General features: G+C 43.2%; 1 protein-coding gene across 2 annotated transcripts in view; it reads left to right on the plus strand.

Moving 5' to 3' along the window:
- Positions 1 to 5,692: 5,692 nt before the first annotated feature.
- ITGA4 (integrin subunit alpha 4) overlaps positions 5,693 to 17,929 on the plus strand; it is a 108,666-nt gene continuing 96,429 nt past the window's right edge. Inside the window, exons 1-2 of one of the 2 annotated variants that reach the window (XM_062188681.1) lie at positions 5,693 to 6,052; positions 6,334 to 6,455. In XM_062188681.1, coding sequence (XP_062044665.1) covers positions 5,856 to 6,052; positions 6,334 to 6,455 — 319 coding nt within the window. In that variant the 5' untranslated portion in view covers positions 5,693 to 5,855. The remainder of the gene's footprint in view (positions 6,053 to 6,333; positions 6,456 to 17,929) is intronic. The other variant, XM_062188675.1, reaches the window with a different exon arrangement.

Here is a 17,929-nt window from a genome sequence, read left to right on the forward strand (position 1 = left end):
TGCTGCTTTCTCCAGGTGCATTAGTGGGAAGCTGCATTGGAAGTGGAAAAGCCACAACTCAAACTTGTGTCCTGATATGGGATGCTGGCATTGCAAGTGGTAGTTCAATCTGCGCCACATTGTTGGCCTCTCCCTGAAGTTTTTGAAGTATTTTCATATGCCAAGATAGAAGAATTTGAGCTTCTTGTTTCTTGGTGAGAGCCTTAGGATTGTGGAAAAATACCTTGTTTGTCTTAGTTTGAATCCCTTAAGAGCAGACCTTCAGGCAATCACTTGGGTGCAGACGGGTTATTAGGTGTGTGAGATGGTGCCTTAGAAGGTTGGATTACAGAGAGGCAGAGAGATTGTACAAATTGACAAACAACCAGTAAAAACACAAAACATTTTCTGCTTTCTTGTTCTAGTGAGGAAGACATAATTTAAAACAAATGATTATAAATTAAAGAGATGAAGAGAATGAACAGGGCTCACTATAGAATAATGTGGGGGTCTATTTTAACTTGGATGGGCAGAAGGAAGAGGGGACCTTTAAGCTGAGATGGAAGAAAGAGGAAGAATAATCATATGAAAAACCAGAGGGTGTGTGTCCAGGCAGAGACAATATGAATAAAGATGACTGGGTGTTTAGCCTAATGGTTAGGACACCCGTTAAAAGATGCCTGGAGATTCCCAGATTCCCAGCTCTGGATCTTGACTCCAATTTCCTGCTAGTGTAGACCCTGGAGGCAGGGGTACTGACTCAAATAAGTGGGTTCTTTCCACCCAAATGGGAGACTTGGATTTTCTTGGCTTTCATTTCTGTCTATTGTGGCTATTTGAGTAGTTACTTGGTGAAAGGGACTCTGTTCCTTCGTGTTTTTCTGCCTCTCAAATAAATAATACAAGCACAGACTCTGTGGACAGAACAACTTTGATGCTCTAAAGTAAATAAGAAAATCAGATGTGGCTAAAGCAAATGATCCAGAGGGAGTGGCCTGTGGCAGAGCTGATGACATGATCAGAGGTCAGATTATAGGGTCTTTTAGGCCACATTAATGGGTTGTGATATTATAGCAAAGGGAAACTGAAGTATTTAAGCAAGAAAGCGGGTGCTTTAGAATTTTAGGAATTCACTTTGGCTTCTGTGTAGAAAATTGGTGAGACAGAAGTAGCAAAGGGAGACCAAGTGAAGTTTATTAAACAGCCCAGATTATATTGTGGCCTCTTGGGATATGATTGCAAACGAGCAGAAGATAGAAACAAGATCAGCTGGAGAAATATTTGACAGGTCAAATGGATAAGACTTAGTGATTGATGGATGAGATGCTGGGGATAAAGAGGAATCAAGGATTATTTTCCAAAGTTCTGAAGTGAACAACGGGGCAGTTACATATTTATCTATATCCAAATCTATATCTATCTATATCTACATCTACATCTATATCTAATCTATATCTGTATCTATTTATCTATATCTATAAACATCTATATCTAGTAAAAGAAGAGACTGATGAGGTCTCAGAGCACAAGAACTCAGGTTAGATATTTTACAAGCACGGCATCCACCAGTCAGGCAGAGAAGTCAGATGGTAACAGAACAAATAAACCTGGAGCTCAGCAGATAAGTCCATGCTAGAGCTATCAACTGGGAAGGTGAGTATTTAGATGGTATTTAAAGATATAGGCAATGAATTCAATCTTAAAGAGGGAAGAGGCCCAGAATACAATGCTGGAGCTTTTCAATACTTACAGCCGAAGAAATGGAGTCAGAAAGGGGGGGGGGGGACTCAAAAATGGTGGTGTCAAGAGAAGATAATCTTTTTTTTTTAAGTTTATTCATTTATTTAAAACAGTTACACAATGAGAGGAGAGGCAGAGAGAGAGAGAGAGGTCTTCCACCCACTGGTTCACTCCCTAATTGGCCGCAATGGCTGGAGATGTGCTGATCCAAAGCCAGGAGCCAGGAGCCTCCTCCAGATCTCCCATGTGGGTACAGGGGCCCAAGGACTTGGGCCATCTTCCACTGCTTTCCCAGGCCATATCAGAGAGCTAGATCAGAAGAGGAGCACCCAGGACAAGAACTGATGCCCATGTGGGATGCTGGCGCTTTAGGCCAGGGTGTTAACCTGCTAATCCACAGCACCGGCCCTAAGAGAAGATGATCTTTCAAGAAGAAGTACTCACTCTTGACAACTAAAAGTTTGGCATGGTCATGTTAGAATCCTCTCCACTGTGGAAGACTTCTTACACAAGGTTAAAAACCACTTGCATTGTCAACTATTCTTAACGTAGCTCCTGGCATGCACTGGACACTTGATACGTGTTAATCAAATGACAAATTCATTGGATGATCAAATATTTGGGTCCAACTGAGGGTGAAGGATAAGTATAAGTCATATCATAAAGATTTCCTCTTCTTTCTCCATCTACTTCCAGGCCCAATTCTTCTTCATTTTTAAAAAGATTTATTTTATTTATTGGAAAAGCAGAGTTACCAAGAGAGAGGGAGAGACAGAAAGAGAGAGAGATCAATCCTCTGCTTGTTCACTCCCCATGTGGACTCAAGGGCCAGGGCTGGTCCAGACAGAAGCCAGGAGCCACAGCTTTATCCTGGTCTCCCACATGGGTACAGCGGCCCCAAACACTTTAGGATAATTTCCACTGGTTCCCCAGGTGCATTAGCAGGGAGCTGGATGGGAAGTGGATCATCTGGAACTTGAACTGGCACCCATATGTGATGGGAGCATTGCACACGGTGGCTTTAAAGGCTATACAACAGTGCCAAGCCACATCCTGCTTGATCCTTAGGCTTGCCACAAAAACATTGATTACAATAATAGCAATACCTTCAAGCCTTAGCAAAACAGCATTAAACACCTTCAGTTGTACGTAAAAGTGTGCTATTAGAAAATGGCAACTCAGGACTAACATAGTGTTTGTGTTAATATAGGGTGGCTATTTCTGGAATGATAGTGAACCAGAGAAATAAAGACCTTCCCATTAGCCACTCTGCTGGCCACTACTCACATTAACTATGCTATGAGAAAGAACTGTGTTGAGCAAATTTCACAGGAAAAGGATTTTGATGAAGGGAAAGAAAGAGCAAGGCATGGGTTCAGATCAGTGACTTGGCTTTGCCAGTGCCTGTAAGGTGTGGCAGTGGCCTCAATGTACCTGCTTCCCAGGCCTCTGCTAAGATTTTGTGCCTGTAAACTGGAGGAACTTATTTCAGAGTAATGACAGTGTGAGCTAGTTGTACAACTGGATTACAATCAGTACACAGATCTACCCAGAAAGAAACACACTGTACAACTGCAGAAGGAAGAGGAGCACGCCCATTTACCTTGGGCCCTGATGGTTACCTTTCCAGAAGCCCTGTCATTTCATGTTCATTGTGTATGTCTCCACACAATTATTGGCCTTAAGCTTTGTTTCCAGGAGTAATAGAAGGTAGATATTCCTCTTGTTTCGTCTGTTGACAGGAAAGTAAAAATAATTGGATTGTGTTTGGAATGTCCTAACATTCAACAAACACCTCAAACTCCACATGACTAAAAGTTAACTCAATACCCCCATGTGCATACACACACCACACATGCACACACACATAACACACACATACACACATGCCTACCCTCATTTCCAGAACATTTTTTTCTCCAATGAATGGCGGCAATATAGACTCAATTTTCAAATCCCAAACTTGGGTGTTCAACTGACTTCTTCATTTCAGCCCCACATTCATATTTATCAACACTACTACCAAGTTCTATCTCTTAGAAATCTCTTCAACCTACATTTTTCTCTATTCTTCCCGTCAGTTCCTAGTTCAAGCCACTAATTGAGTTTTTTCTGTGCTCACTCTTGCCTTCACACTTCTGAAACCCATGGCTGACCAAGACAAAATCATCAGGAGCTTCCTATCAGCCCCAGGGTAGTGTAAAATTGTTAACTTGGCTTATGAGAGTCAACAGGTATCTCTGCCGGGCCAGTCAGCCTCATGTCACACCAAGGTGTGCCAGTGGTTAAGTACTGTAGCCAGGCAACCTCTCTCAGTTCCTTCGCCTGGCCCTGTTGGAGACCCTCCTGATTCAACTCTCAAACTGCTGAGCCTCCCTGCAGGCTCCTTGTCCCTCAAATCTCTCCTGAAATGTCCCTAGCGCCTCTGGACCTGTCTCTAGTTAGTAAGTTTGTCATCTACCATTTGACTGAAAACTTTCCCGAGGACTTGTTTTCGGTCCTGCCCTGTTCCTGGTGGCATCCTTTGGACCTAGCAAGGTGCCTACTCAGTGAATGTGCTGCATCTGTGAACAAATATCTTAATTATGTGTCTGCAACTTAACATGTGCCATTTTGATTGAGTTGTATGCACACAGACTACATGATGAAGCCTTGTTCTTTTTTCTTTTATATTTTCAAGTAGCAGTAATAAATGTACCAACATCTACACATAACTATTTATGACTGTCACTGACTGCTCAAGAAAGAGACCAAGATGGCATATCATACAGGAGTTTGTGACTTTGGTGGCTGGGGTCCCCATTCCAGCGTCCTGCTACTGTGCACCCTGAAAGGCAACAGTGACATAGCCCAAGTGCTCCAGTTCCTGCTACCCACGCGGGAGACCAGGATTGAGTTGTTGCAAGCATTTGGGGAGTGAGCCAAGGATGGGAGATCTCTTTGTATCTGATTCACTTTCTCTGTCTTTCATAAAGATAACTAACTAGATAAAAATTTAAAACAAAGAAACTGAATTGCTTTAGGATGAGAATCATGGCTCAGTCCAAATCTTGCATTGTGGTTTTTACAGGACCATGTTGACCTTGACCTCACATCTCTGAGGATAGGCGAGGCCGACAACCGGGCACACGGGTGGAAAGGGGTCTCACCAACAAGCCGGAGGAGAAAGCCGCCCCAGAGGGGCGGGTCCCAGTGCTTTCCTAACCCAGCCTTGCTGCAGGGGTCATCGGCAGCCTGCGTGGCTGCCATCCCGCGGGGGGCGACTGCTTCTTGCTTGCTCACGCGTGCAGCCGGGGCTTAAGAGGAAGTGCGGGGAGGGAGGAAGTGGGCATAGAAGGGTGCAGGGCTGCGAGTCATGTCGCAGCGTCTTTGTCACCAGAACGTTCCCCGGGCGCCATCAGAGGGAGTTCTTTTTTCGCTCTTTGTCTTTAAATTTGTGATCCTCTGGTCAATGTTTCTGGTGGTTGCTTAAGCCCCCAAATTCAGATACTGCGTTTAACCAATCCGCCAAAGGACTACACGGTTTCCCGCCGCAGCGCCGGTCCCCGGGGCTAGGGCGGACCGCAGAGACCCGGCGTTTGCCAGTGGGGCGTGCGCGGGCGGCAGCCACGACGCCCCGAGTGCATCCAGGCCCCAGCCACAGTTAAAAGGGGCAACCCCTTGCTCCCTCCAGGTCCACTCTTGCTAAGCCCCGGATTCCCGAACCCTTCCGCGCTCGGTGGGCTGGAAGGCCCAGGCAGGGGCGCGCGTCCTGCGTAGCCGAGGTCCCCCAGCGCCCCCTACAGCCGCTCGTGGGGGGAGCCGGAGCCAGGCCCGCGCCTCTGCACCACGCCCAGGACCCCACCTAGCCGCCCGCGCCCTGGGACCGAGTGAGCGCCGGCACCTCCAGGCCGCAGGATCGGGGCGTGGGGCCCGGCGCGGGCGCGGCATCCCGGGCCGAAGGCTATCGCCCCGCCCGCGGCTGGCGACTTCCCCTCCCTCCCCGGGGCTGTCCCTCCTTCTTTCCCTCCCGCCAGCCGGCGCCGGACACGCTGCGCCTCCTCTCTTGGGGCGCTCTAACCCCTGGCCAACCGTCGCGTCCCGAGCAACTTTGGGTGAGAGGCCGTTTGGTGTTGAATGTTCCCCACCGAGAGCGCATGGCTGGGGAAGCGAGGCGTGGACCTGGCTCCCGAGGGGCCGCCGTCCGGGAGGCGGTGATGCTGTTGCTGTGCCTGGGGATCCCGACCGGGCGCCCCTACAACCTCGACACCGAGAGCGCGCTGCTCTACCAGGGCCCCCCGGGCACGCTGTTCGGCTACTCGGTCTTGCTGCACAGCCACGGGGCGAATCGATGGTGAGTGGCGCGACCACGGGCGACGTGAGATCTCGGTCGGGTTGGAACTTTCCTCCCCTCCGGGGGCGTAGGCGGCGGGGAAACGCGATACAGCCAGTTTGCTAGAGATCTGCCCGGGAAGCACACTGATTCTGGGGGGCAGCGCCGGGGAGTAGGGGTGGCCGGCGCAGTGCGCGGGTGGTGCGTAGAGGAGGGGGTGGGGGAGGCTGCCCCACGCCTGCTGAGACCTGGAGCTCAGCGGGCAGCGCGGCTCACGTCTGAGCGCACGTTTCTCGCTCTAGGCTCATAGTGGGGGCGCCCACTGCCAACTGGCTCGCCAACGCTTCAGTGGTCAGTCCTGGGGCGATTTACAGATGCAGGATTGGACAGAATCCAGGCCAGACGTGCGAACAGCTCCAGCTGGGTGAGTTGGATCTGGGAACAGAAGTCCTGCACCCCCCAGCCTTGAGGACTGTACTATAGGGCAAGTCCTGGAAAAAGCCCTGTTGCCTATTCCTTCTTCGTTGAGGTGCATGATCCGCAGAGTTAATGCCACACTGTCTTCTTGTCTATTATAAAAGCGGCCCCCTTCTTCCTACCAATATCTTTCTCTTTCGCTGGTGACAGTGATTGCAGTACTGTGGCACGGTTACATAGAGGACCTTTCCTTGTGATGCCTTCTTTTTACCCCCCCCCCCCAACCTTGTGCAAAAACACATTTCAAAGTCTCAGCGTATTAAGAACAGGATTCAGCCAAGTCAAGACTTAAACATTTTATTTCCAGCTTTGATCTATCAACTTTATTAAAGAACAGGCTAACGGGTAGATCAGGAGCAGCAGCTGCCTGTCATTTAACCTAAGGACTTGAGAGAGAGAGAGAGAACAGAAAAGAAAGTAATGTAGTTCTGCTTAGAATATACAATGCAAAATAAGTGTACAAGGAAAAACATGGGCATCTCCATTGTTGATAGTTAACACTAGTTTTCCTTGCCAAAAACTCTGCTTTAAACGGATCTTTCTGCGGTCATCTCTTAATGCCTTTTGTAGGTTTGTGACAACACGAAACATATGTACTGTTGGGAGAAGGGAGAAGTTTCATGTTCAAAGACAAAAGCAAATTTGCTGCTTACAGGCACTCCGGGGGAGAAAGGGGAACTAATACTAACGTTGACGTATCTTGTTTCAAACACTGTCAGGCACTGCTATATACATTGCTTAATTTTTTTTTTTCTCAAAAAGCACCCCTGGGTGATGGTTGACATTGTTCCTACTTTCTTTTTGAGGACTCTGACTCAGACAGTTGCAAATATCTTTTCTGGAGTTACTTAGATACTGACTGGTAGCTGGGACCCCATTATTACTGGTCAGTCAGATATGCTTGGGTCCAGAGTCTAAGCCCTGTTGTGTATGCATGTTCAATGCAAATAAAATTAAATAGAGGGACTAGTATGTGGTCTCCTGAGCTAATACATCATCTGTACATGGTAAACCAAAAGGTCACAATCGGTACTTTTTGCTCATCTTTCTTTGCGATAAATGACTAGGGATTAGCTAGTGATTGCATCTGTGTAACCCCATTTTCATCTTCGTGTAGTTTTTGTTTCTTCTCAAACTGTGAAGCTGGTTTCTTTCATTCAAATGAATTCCTATAGAGTACATATAATGGGAGGTTTAATTTCTTTTCTATTTGAGGAGAGAGGGAGGGAGAGGGAGAGGGTGAGGAAGAGGGTGAAGGTGAGAGAGAGAGAGAGAGAGAGAGAGAGAGAGAGAGAGAGAGACCCTATCCATTGGTTTCCTCCTCAGATGCCCACAACAAAATCCAGGGGCCAGGAACTCAATCCACATCTCCCACATGGTTGCCTGGAACCCAGCCACTTGAGCCATCACCTGGGCAGTGAACCCAGGGACTCTGATATGGGATGTGGGCATCTTAACTGGTGTCCTAATCACTAGGCCAAAGGCCCATAGCAGAATTTTTATTTTGCACTCAGCACCCACCAAAATCCAGTTGTCTGCAGCACATAGAACAAGCCCCGCCTTCTTGTTCAGCATCGCTCATCCCAAAAGGTAGACTGAGGATTCATAAGTCAACTCTTAAGTCACTCTTAAGTCAACCTTGATCTGCCAGAGAGTGGTGACAAGGTCTCAAGAGGGAACAATTTCATTTCTGATGTCCTGTCAGTTTCCTGATCCATGATATTATAACCTAATTCCTGTCTGGAAGGACATTGATCCTATTTCTGGATGTCTATGTTGAACTGGAAAGTTATGGTTGTAGTATTATATAAAATTCAAGATAATAATGTCTATAATAAATGAAAGGAAAACCTAAATTCTTTGAGCATCTGGTACATATAAAGGTTGAATACAGAAATATCACCAGAGAAATATGTACACAGTAGATGTGTAATAAGCATGAATAAAATGGAGATTTATTAAGTGGATGAATGAAAATAAGTTCAATGCAAGTTTGATTTTCATCAATTTGATTGGTAAGAGAGTGATTAGAAATGACAAGCCAAAGTGATATTTGTAATTTTCAAAATTTTGTTAGGTAAAAAAAAGTACTGAGGTTAAATTCAAAAAGGAAAACGATTCTGAGTTGATCAACTAGCCAAAAAATTAACAACTTCAGTAATAGCTTTGCAATATTCACAATATTCACAAAGGAGTTGACAGAAGCTATTTTTTATGTAAGGTTCTGGACAGCACACTTTTCCTTACAGAAAGAAACTGTTTATCTTTACTCAGAGAAAATTCAGAATAAATAGCTCAGACATAAAATAGGAGATTGAAGTTAAAGTCTATAAAATAAGCACTGAAACAGTAAATTGGTAACCAAAGATATTTTAGGATTTTCAGGTTTGTTGGCTTCTTTTGAGTATTGTTTCTATGAAGAAGTTTCAAGAGTGTGTGTGTGTGGATACACACACAAACACACACAATCTTCTATGTGAGATAACTTTAATTGTCCTGTCTCAAATGTGGGTAACTATACTGTTTAGAAAATACTTAACTCAGTAATTGATACCATGGACATTCAAAGAAGATTATTTCTTATCTCTATTTTCTATTTATATCTGGATGTTATCTGTCCAAGCAGATGAGGCTAATAAATAGGGACAATTAATAAAGCTAAAAGTTGAATGTATAAATTAAAAGGTCACCAGGGAAATGAAACACAATGAAAGGTATTTTTTGCTGACCCAACAAAAAAAAAGTTATAATACCTAAAGATTGAGCTACAATTGCTGTGTCAGCAATGTGGCTTCTTCCAACTGGAAGAACTTTATTTGCTTTCGAGAATCTGGAGGTGCACGTTTCTTACAACAGTGCCCATCTCGTACGTGATTCAAAATATCCATAAAGACTAGTCTTGAACTTTCTGTACATGTCAGATCGACAGTTGATACAGAGGGACTCCTCCCCTCTAAGAGGAGGTTCATAGCTCCCCCACCCTGACCTACCCCTGTGGATAATGTTGCTGCGTGCCAGGCTAAATTCACTGTAGCCTTAATCAGAAGTGAGCAGCTAGTGCCCATTTATCTAGAGCGCCCAGGGCAGGAGGTGTTGGGAGTGAGATACCCCTTTTAGCCAAGTGAATTGCCTGCAGAGATGGCATCAAGAAAGTTGCCTGGGGAAGCACAAGGTGCTTTTCTTCCTTTGTGCAGTCTGCCTCTTGCTCCTCCCTGCACGTCTGAGAGGTGTTGTTTCTTTCACTTCTTTGGTACTTTTGTTTCTTTCACTTCTTTGGTAATTTCCTATATGAATCAGAGAAAAGGGAGTCTGTCCCATCCAGAGGGTCTGGACTCTATCTGAAGAGGCTGTGGTGATTTCCACCTGTCCACTCGCTTTTCTACGTAGTTGCTGAATTTCTGTGGAGGCTTTGTAAAGGAAATTTTGATCACAGGTGATTCTTGAATCAAGACATCACAAATAATGACTCTATCAACATAGTGAAGTATAGTCCACCCATGGATTACCAACATTCCAAGAATTAGAGCAGAATAAATACATAAATTATTATCAAGCTATACTAAAAAAAAAATAGTCTATTTCATTATTCAAAAGGCTCTGCAGGGGGAAACTTCAGTGCAGCAGCTATGACTCTGCTTGGGACGCTTGCATCCCAGACTGGAGTAGCTGGGTTCAAGTCCCTGGTTCTGCTCCCGATTCTAGCTGTCTGCTAATGTGCACTCTGCGAGGCAGCAGGTGATGGTTCAAGGACTTGGGATTCTGCCATCCCTCTGGGAGATTTGGATTGAGTTCTGTGCTCCTGGGTTCAGCCTAGCCAACCTTCAGCTGTTGTGGGAATTTTGGAAGTGAAACAGCAGGTGAAGGATGACTGTCTCTGCCTTTCCCTGTCTTTCAAATAAAAAATAAAAATTCTAAAACTACTAAATGATTATTTGAAAAGCACCGTAGATCTTTTACACCACTGTAATAGCATTATACACATGCTTACATACGTATCCACCCATCCCACACAAACTCAGAGTATGCTGGATAGTACAGTCTAAAGCTGTACATTCACACTGTCCAATGTGGTACACACCCCTTGTTACTATTTAACCCATCAAATGTTTGCAGTGAGGGGTACTGTAATGTAAGATACATACTAGGTTTCAAAGACTTAGTACCAAAAAAGGAAAATACATCATTAATTTTAAAGATATTGCTTACCTGCTGAAATGCATATTTAAAGGTAATATTGATTACACAATAAACTAGTACTTCAGGTTTGTTGGGTTAAATGAAATATTAAAATTTGTTTCACTTATTTCTTTTTACTTTTCTTTTTTTTAAAGTCATTGCTACTTTTTTTTAAAAAAAAGATTTTTATTTATTTATTTGAGAGGTAGAGTTACAGACAGTGAGAGGGAAAGACAGAGAGAAAGGTCTTCCTTCCGTTGGTTCACTCCCCAAACAGCTGCAATGGCTGAAGCTGCGCTGATCTGGAGCCAGGAGCCAGGTGCTTCTTCCTAGTCTCCGTGCAGGTGCAGGGGGCCCAAGGATTTAGGCCATCTTCTATTGCTTTCTCAGGCCACAGCAGCAGAGAGCTGGATCGGAAGAGGAGCAGCTGGGACTAGAACCGGCGCCCATATGGGATGCCGGCGCCACAGGCAGAGGATTAACCTACTGCACCAAGGCACCAGCCCCATCTTTTTACTTTTCTAATATGCTTACCCAAAAGTTAAACATGTTAGAGGCTCTTGCATTATATGTCTATCTGGCAACATTATGTTACAGAAACATACTTTCTGTTTGTGACAGAAATATACTTTCTGTTTGTAAAAGAACACTTGGTACCTAACAGGTGCTTTCCCTGTATCTATGCCTGAATGAATAGGACTTCCACTTTACTTTCCTAGACCAAGTGTTTCAGTTACCAGACCTTTAAACTCTCTGCTTGTGCCTTTCTTTTTCTTACTGGAAAGAGCAGTGGTCCATCACAAGTTATTCTCCAACAGGCCTCTTTGACTTTCTTACTGGAAATTATATTACCTTAGCCAGCCACCTGGTTTATATTACATAACCTGTTGGGAAGAAGTTAAGTTAATTAGCACTGCATCATTAACTGAATGATTACTTTACCCTCACTTCTGCCTGATTTGCAGGAGTTATTAGCTTACTATTAAAAAGCAAACATCTCACTGTTGAGACTTCAGATATGTTCTTTGTAATAACTTTCTTTTTATTTGCAGTTTGCTACACATTGTAGCTTATCAAGCTGAGGTTGTTGCAGATTGACTATTTTGAAAAATCACCCTTGAACATGGGCTGTTATGCTAGTTATGCGGAAAATCAAGGACAGAGCTTCATGAATAAACTGTTAGGTTAACAGAGAAAATCTCCACAGTTCCCAGCGATTTCCCAAACTTCATCTTCACTAGGATAAGATTTGCACCTAATTTAAGAGATGAAACTTTGGAAATACATTTAATCTTCTGCCTTAAGTTGATGTGATCACTGAGTGCTATTCCTAATGACTAAGAAATCTCTCCTCTTGACAACAGCACTGGGGTGAGATATAGTAATCCGCTGCATATGGGGTCATTTTTTCATTCACTCATTTTTATTTTTACTTTTATAAAAGTACTAATGTCTTGGCTGCTCCCAGAGGTATCTGGTTTTTATTTCTTGAATTTTTATTGGTTTATTTGAAAGAACGAAAGAGAGGCAGAGATCAATCATCTACTTCCCATCTGCTCCCAACAGGTGAGCCAGGCTACAGATGATATCCAGGAACTCAATCAAGGTCTCCCACATGGGTGGCGAGGTCTCCCACGTGGGTGGTGGTAGCTGAGTTACACCTGAAGCCTCCCATGCAGGATGGCTATCGCTAGGAATTGGAATTGGGAGTAGAGCGAGGACTTGAACCCAGGCACTCTGATATGGGATGCAGGTGTCCCAAGAGTCATCTTAGCTGCTTGCACTAAGCACCTGCTTCCATTCATGCATGTATTAAAAGATGCCTGAGAGCTAGAATCTAGGCATACAAAGAAACATACTCCTTACCACCAGAGGTTTATAGTCTATAGCTTAGATTTTTATAGGAAAGTATGGTGAGAAGACCCAACCTGTTAGGAGTTAAAGGTGCCATCCGGAGGAATTAATGTTCAACTGGGGAACTGAATAATGATCATGAGCTAGCTGGAGGAAGAGGTTATGGGAAAGTGAGCCCCACAGCAGTTTGCATGGGGACTCAGAGGTCTTTGAGAACGTGGTACGTTCGGTGAATTGGAAGAGGAATGTGTACAGCAGGCCTGCAGGGTGTGCAATGGGAAGGGGAAGCATGGATTATAACTTCGTAAGTATGAATTTATCTGAAGTTAATGAAAGCTGGGTGAAGGTTATTGTGTGTCATGGTCAGATCTGTGTGTTTGCCAGATTCTTCTATGTGCAGGCAAGTGCATGCTTGGAAGTCCTTTGAGATCGAGACAGAAGGTTGGAAGACAGTGGTAGGAAGATTTTGTTATAACTTAGGCTAGAGGATATCAAGGGCCTATACTAGGACAATGGCAGTAGGGACGGAGGAAAACACAGAAACTCTTTAGATATTTAGAAGACAGATTCAGCAGCACCTGCTAGTTATTTAATGAAGGCAATGAGGGAGTGGGTTTCAGAAAATGTTACCCAAGGTTCTGATTTGGGCTGTTTCATGGGTGGTGGTACTATGCACTGAAAAAGGTAGAGCAGCCGGTTTTCTGGCAAGAGATGAATTTCACTGGCCTGAGGTTCCTGTGAAATGTAGAAGTAAATATCTAGTAGTCATTTGGATGTATGGGTCTGGTGGACGGGAGAGATGTTGGTATTTGCAATTTAGAAGTTGTAGTAATTGAAATAGAGATAATGCCTAATGCTGTAGATGTGAATGACCTCAACCTGAGAACTCTAGAGTGAAAAGATCAGAGGACTAAGAATGGATGCCTGGGAATTCCAATTTCAGAAGTGGCTAAAATACTGCTGCCCAGCTCTGGCTGAAACTTAAATTCTTGTGCAGATCTTTGAGAATACCGTCTCGTCGCTCCATTCCAAACAAATGAAATGACTGGCAGTTGTCCTAAATAAGACATCAAGAGTTTCCAGAGGTCCTCAGATGATTCCGATAGTCATCAATAGTTGAGGACCAGTGGAGAAGAAAGGAAAGCCTGAAGACAAGACAAAGAAAATTATGTCACCATGGTATTATAAAAGTCAAACGGTGAGAGTATTTTGGGAAGCGCTGAGTGACTGGAAGTAGTAAAAGCATCAAGCCAGGAAAGAACTTAGGAGCCTCATTGCACTTAGAGGGAATCAGCAGTTTAATAACCTTAGTAAAACCAGTGATAATGGTGAAGTGAGATTGTAGAGGGTTTAGAAGTGAGACTTGAAACTGTCAACAGCTTTTTTTTTTTAAAGGTTTTATTTACTTATTTGAAAGTCAGAGTTACAGAGAGGCAGAGAGAGAGAGAAGTATTTTCCATCTGCTGGTTCATTCCTCAGATGGCCGCAATGGCCAGAGCTGGGCCGATCCGGAGCCAGGAGCTTCTTTCAGGTCTCCCATGTGGGTGCAAAGGCCCAAGCACCTGGGCCATCTTCTACTGCTTTTCTAGGCCAAAGCAGAGAGCAGGATTGGAAGTGGAGCAGCTGGGACTGCAACTGATGCCCATATGGGATGCCAGCACTGCAGGCGGCAGCTTTACCCACTACTCCAGAGCACATGGCCTCCCAACAACTCTTTTAACTGGGTTCTTTCTTCATTAATTCAATGCATTTTTATTGATTGCTTAGACTATTTACTAGAAATACAAAGTTGAATAAGATGTGGTTGAAGCTCTCAAAGAACTGTCAAAATGACAAGATAGGTAACTAATTGAGATAGTATGATATAGGGTATGTCTTGTGGTGCACCTGCAAAGCAATAGATATTTCAAGTGCTTCAGTTCCTGCTCCACAAGAGGGAGACTAGGATAGAGTTCCTGGCTCCTGGCTTCAGTCTGGCCCAGCCCCAACTGCTGAGTGCATTTGGGGAGTGAACCAGTGGATAGACATCTCCTCACCCCTCCTCTGTTTCTCCCTCTCTTTGTTACTCTTTCAAATAAATATGCAGAACTTAAAGAGAAGCCTGACCATAGACTCACAGTGGGGAGAAAAAACTGAATGCTGAGAGAAGACTATGGAAGGGTGAAACCTGAGTAGTGGAACAGCTCTGAGGAGTTTTGATGAGCGGGTAGAAAAAGAGTGAAATGAGTGAATTCTCAGGTTGGGGTGAGACCCTCTGTGATTTGCTGCATATTGCAACATTATTTTAAAGCTCCACCAGCTGTAGGTTCTAAAGTCTGTACCTGTTCATGCTAGGCAATCAAAACAGTAGCACCTACTCCTGCGACGGGTAATTGGCTGATGCTGAAAGCAGGGATTTTTTAAAAAAAAATTTAAGAATAGCTAGAAATGTCCAATTAGAACACGGGGATGGACTTGCTAGTGAAAATACTGGGCTTAGGAATGCAATGTGTTTTTTCTGGTGTCCTCATTTTACTCCCAAGAATTAAAAAAAAAGAAATCTTTTTTATGTAACATGCATGATGGGGTGTGCATTTGGTTTAGTGGTTAGGATACCACTTGGTGCGTATCCCATATTGGACAGCCTGGGTTTAATTCTCAGCTCCACTCCAGATTGCAGCTTCTTGCTTATGTGTACCCTGGGAGGCAACAGGTGATGGCTTAAGTAGTTGGGTCCCTTTCACCCATGTGAGAGACATGGATGGATTTTCTAGCTCAGCCCCAGCTGTTGTGAGCATTGGGAAGAGTGAGTTGCAGATGGGAGATCTTTGTTTGCCTTTCAAATGCAAATAAATATATAAAATAAACAATCTGCATGAAACACTGTAATACAAGAAAAATATTCAGGAATAGACTGTAGATGTAGTTTTCAGATTCCTCTTATGTGAATCCTTATGAGAAATGTTTTAGACATGTCCTTTTAAAATAGCATACTGTATAAAAGATCATTTAGAGTAGACCCATCTGTTTGTGAAAACTTTCCAGGTCTATCTTGCCCTGATGCCATTCTTGGTTTTATTGTAGAAGTTTTCTGTAGTCACCAGAATTTCACTGTGTCTGCCAGTCATTTTCTCTGCAATGTCTTATTGTACCTTTTAAACTCTGCATAGGGAAATGTTCTTTGATATCCGTAACTCCGCATTTCAATATGGGCCTCTCTTGGTCAGTACAGTGTGATAGATTCCTCGCTGATTTATTTGTCCCACTATTTTCATACTAATCAATTAATTGATTAATTTTATTTGAAAGGTTTATGGGGGGGGCAGGGTAGACAGAGAGCAAAAGAGAGAAAGAGAGAGAGAGAGATAGGTCTTCCATCATGTAGTTCACTTCCCAGATGCCCTCAGCAGGTAGAATGACTAGACCTGGCCAAAGCCAGGAGTCAGGAACTCCATCTTTGTATCTCCTGTGAGTGGAAGTGACTCAAGTACTTAGGCCATTATGCGTGCAGCCTCTCAAGTGTACATTACAGACAGCTGGATTGGAAACAGAGCTGGCACTTGAACCCAGGTACTTCAACATGAGATGCAGGAGTCCCAAGCAGAGGTTTAATGCTAGACTATTTCTCAAAATTTTCTAACCTTCTTGTCTTCCTAATCTCCTTGAGTTTGCCCATCCATTCTTCCTTCCTTCTGTCCTTCCCTCCTCCCTCCCTCCCTCCCTGAGAATTTCAAGACCAAGCCCAGAACTTTGAAACCAACATCAAGTACAAGTAGATTTCCCTGAAGGTTTTGCTGTTTTTCCCTTTTCTGTTTACATTTTTGTATTGTTCTTGTTTTAAAGATGTTTAAAATGGTATTACACAATAGTGATATCTTTTCAGATGAATCTAAGAGATTCACTGAAAACCATAGAAGTAGAGAATTTTCTTTCCTTATTTAATGTTACATTTTAGTAGTAGGATGAAACAGTAGTAGATTATTTAGAAGTAGAATTAATGTTGTGTAGGATTATTAATAATGCCGATATTTTGATACTTAAAATGGAAGAGCACTAAAGATAAATCACTGTATGAGGCAACCTCAAAATGTTCATAGAAAGTGGAATTTAAAGATAAATATCTGGTACAAACATGTTTGAAATGCATGCTTTTAAAAAATAATACACATTATCCATGAACTTTTTGAAGATCCTTTGTACAGAAGCACAGGTGGTAGTTGAGGGTGTGAATTTGAACCCTTCCTCCCACTCTTGGTAGTGTAATGTTTGTGTCCTTGTTTTAGATTCCCAATCTGTAAAGTTGGAATGATGATAATACATATCTCATTGTGATGTCATGTATAAGAATTGTGCTTGGTGGATAGTAAGTGTATCATAATTATTAGGGATTAAAGAGTAACTTTTCCTCCAAGTTATGCTTCCTAATATGTCAGTTGTGCTATATTTTTCTGCTGCAGTTATTAAAAGGACTTGTGTAGAGCTTTTCTGGGATTTTGAAGAAGGAATAAAGATCCCTCGCAGAGACCTTGAACCTAGAATCAAGCTCACAGTGACCCAGTTTTTGTAGAGTTCTGAGGTCCACTAGTGAGTCAGGATCAACCTAGATTTATGAAATTGCAGCCATAGAGTGTGACACTACTCCCTAGGGACATTTATCTCTGTGTTGAACTTCATACTAGACTAGAATTAAATAGAATAGAAGTAAAATAATAGAGGACAGAAATGGTTGGCCTTTGTAGGCTGTTATTGTGTATGAACTAAGGAGTGTGATTATTAGTGGTCATTGGATTTGGATAAGCCAGTCTGAGACTATGATACTAAAATGTTTTTTTTTTAAATAAAACATTTTGATAATTTTGATGTTTAATATATTTTTACTCTTGCTTGCCACCAGACAGGCTGGAGGAAAGGTCTTGGGGATTTTGTGCTTTCACATCCTGTGTGACCTTTAAAACTTGGCATTTTACTTTTCACTACCCAAAATTACTTGCATGTCTATTAAATTTCTAAATATCAGTTATTAAGAAACACCACCATCATGCTTAATTATTTGTGTAATCAAGAGAGATAATATAATATAGTAAATGTTAGTCTAATGGATTTAGGGCTTGCTAGGAAAATCTAAGGGGCCTTTTGGGTTAAAGACCAGAAGGCCGCTGACCAAACCTCATAGTACTGGGAGCGCCCTCTGCTGGCCATGTCCAGATCAACTTAATGTCTGCACCTTGTGGAGCAGAACTATTTGCCATTTATTGAACACCTACTAGCTGCCAGGCAGCTTACACCACAGGCATAAATTTATGTAATCCTCATAGCTCTAGAGTGGTAGTTTTTAAGATACTGTCATATTTGATTTGATTTGATCCCCTTAAATCTTGTGTATTTTTTCAATCTGTTTATATAGGTGAAGAC

The sequence above is a fragment of the Lepus europaeus genome, chromosome 1 (genome assembly GCF_033115175.1).
Source record: "Lepus europaeus isolate LE1 chromosome 1, mLepTim1.pri, whole genome shotgun sequence".
NCBI classification, from domain to species: domain Eukaryota; kingdom Metazoa; phylum Chordata; class Mammalia; order Lagomorpha; family Leporidae; genus Lepus; species Lepus europaeus.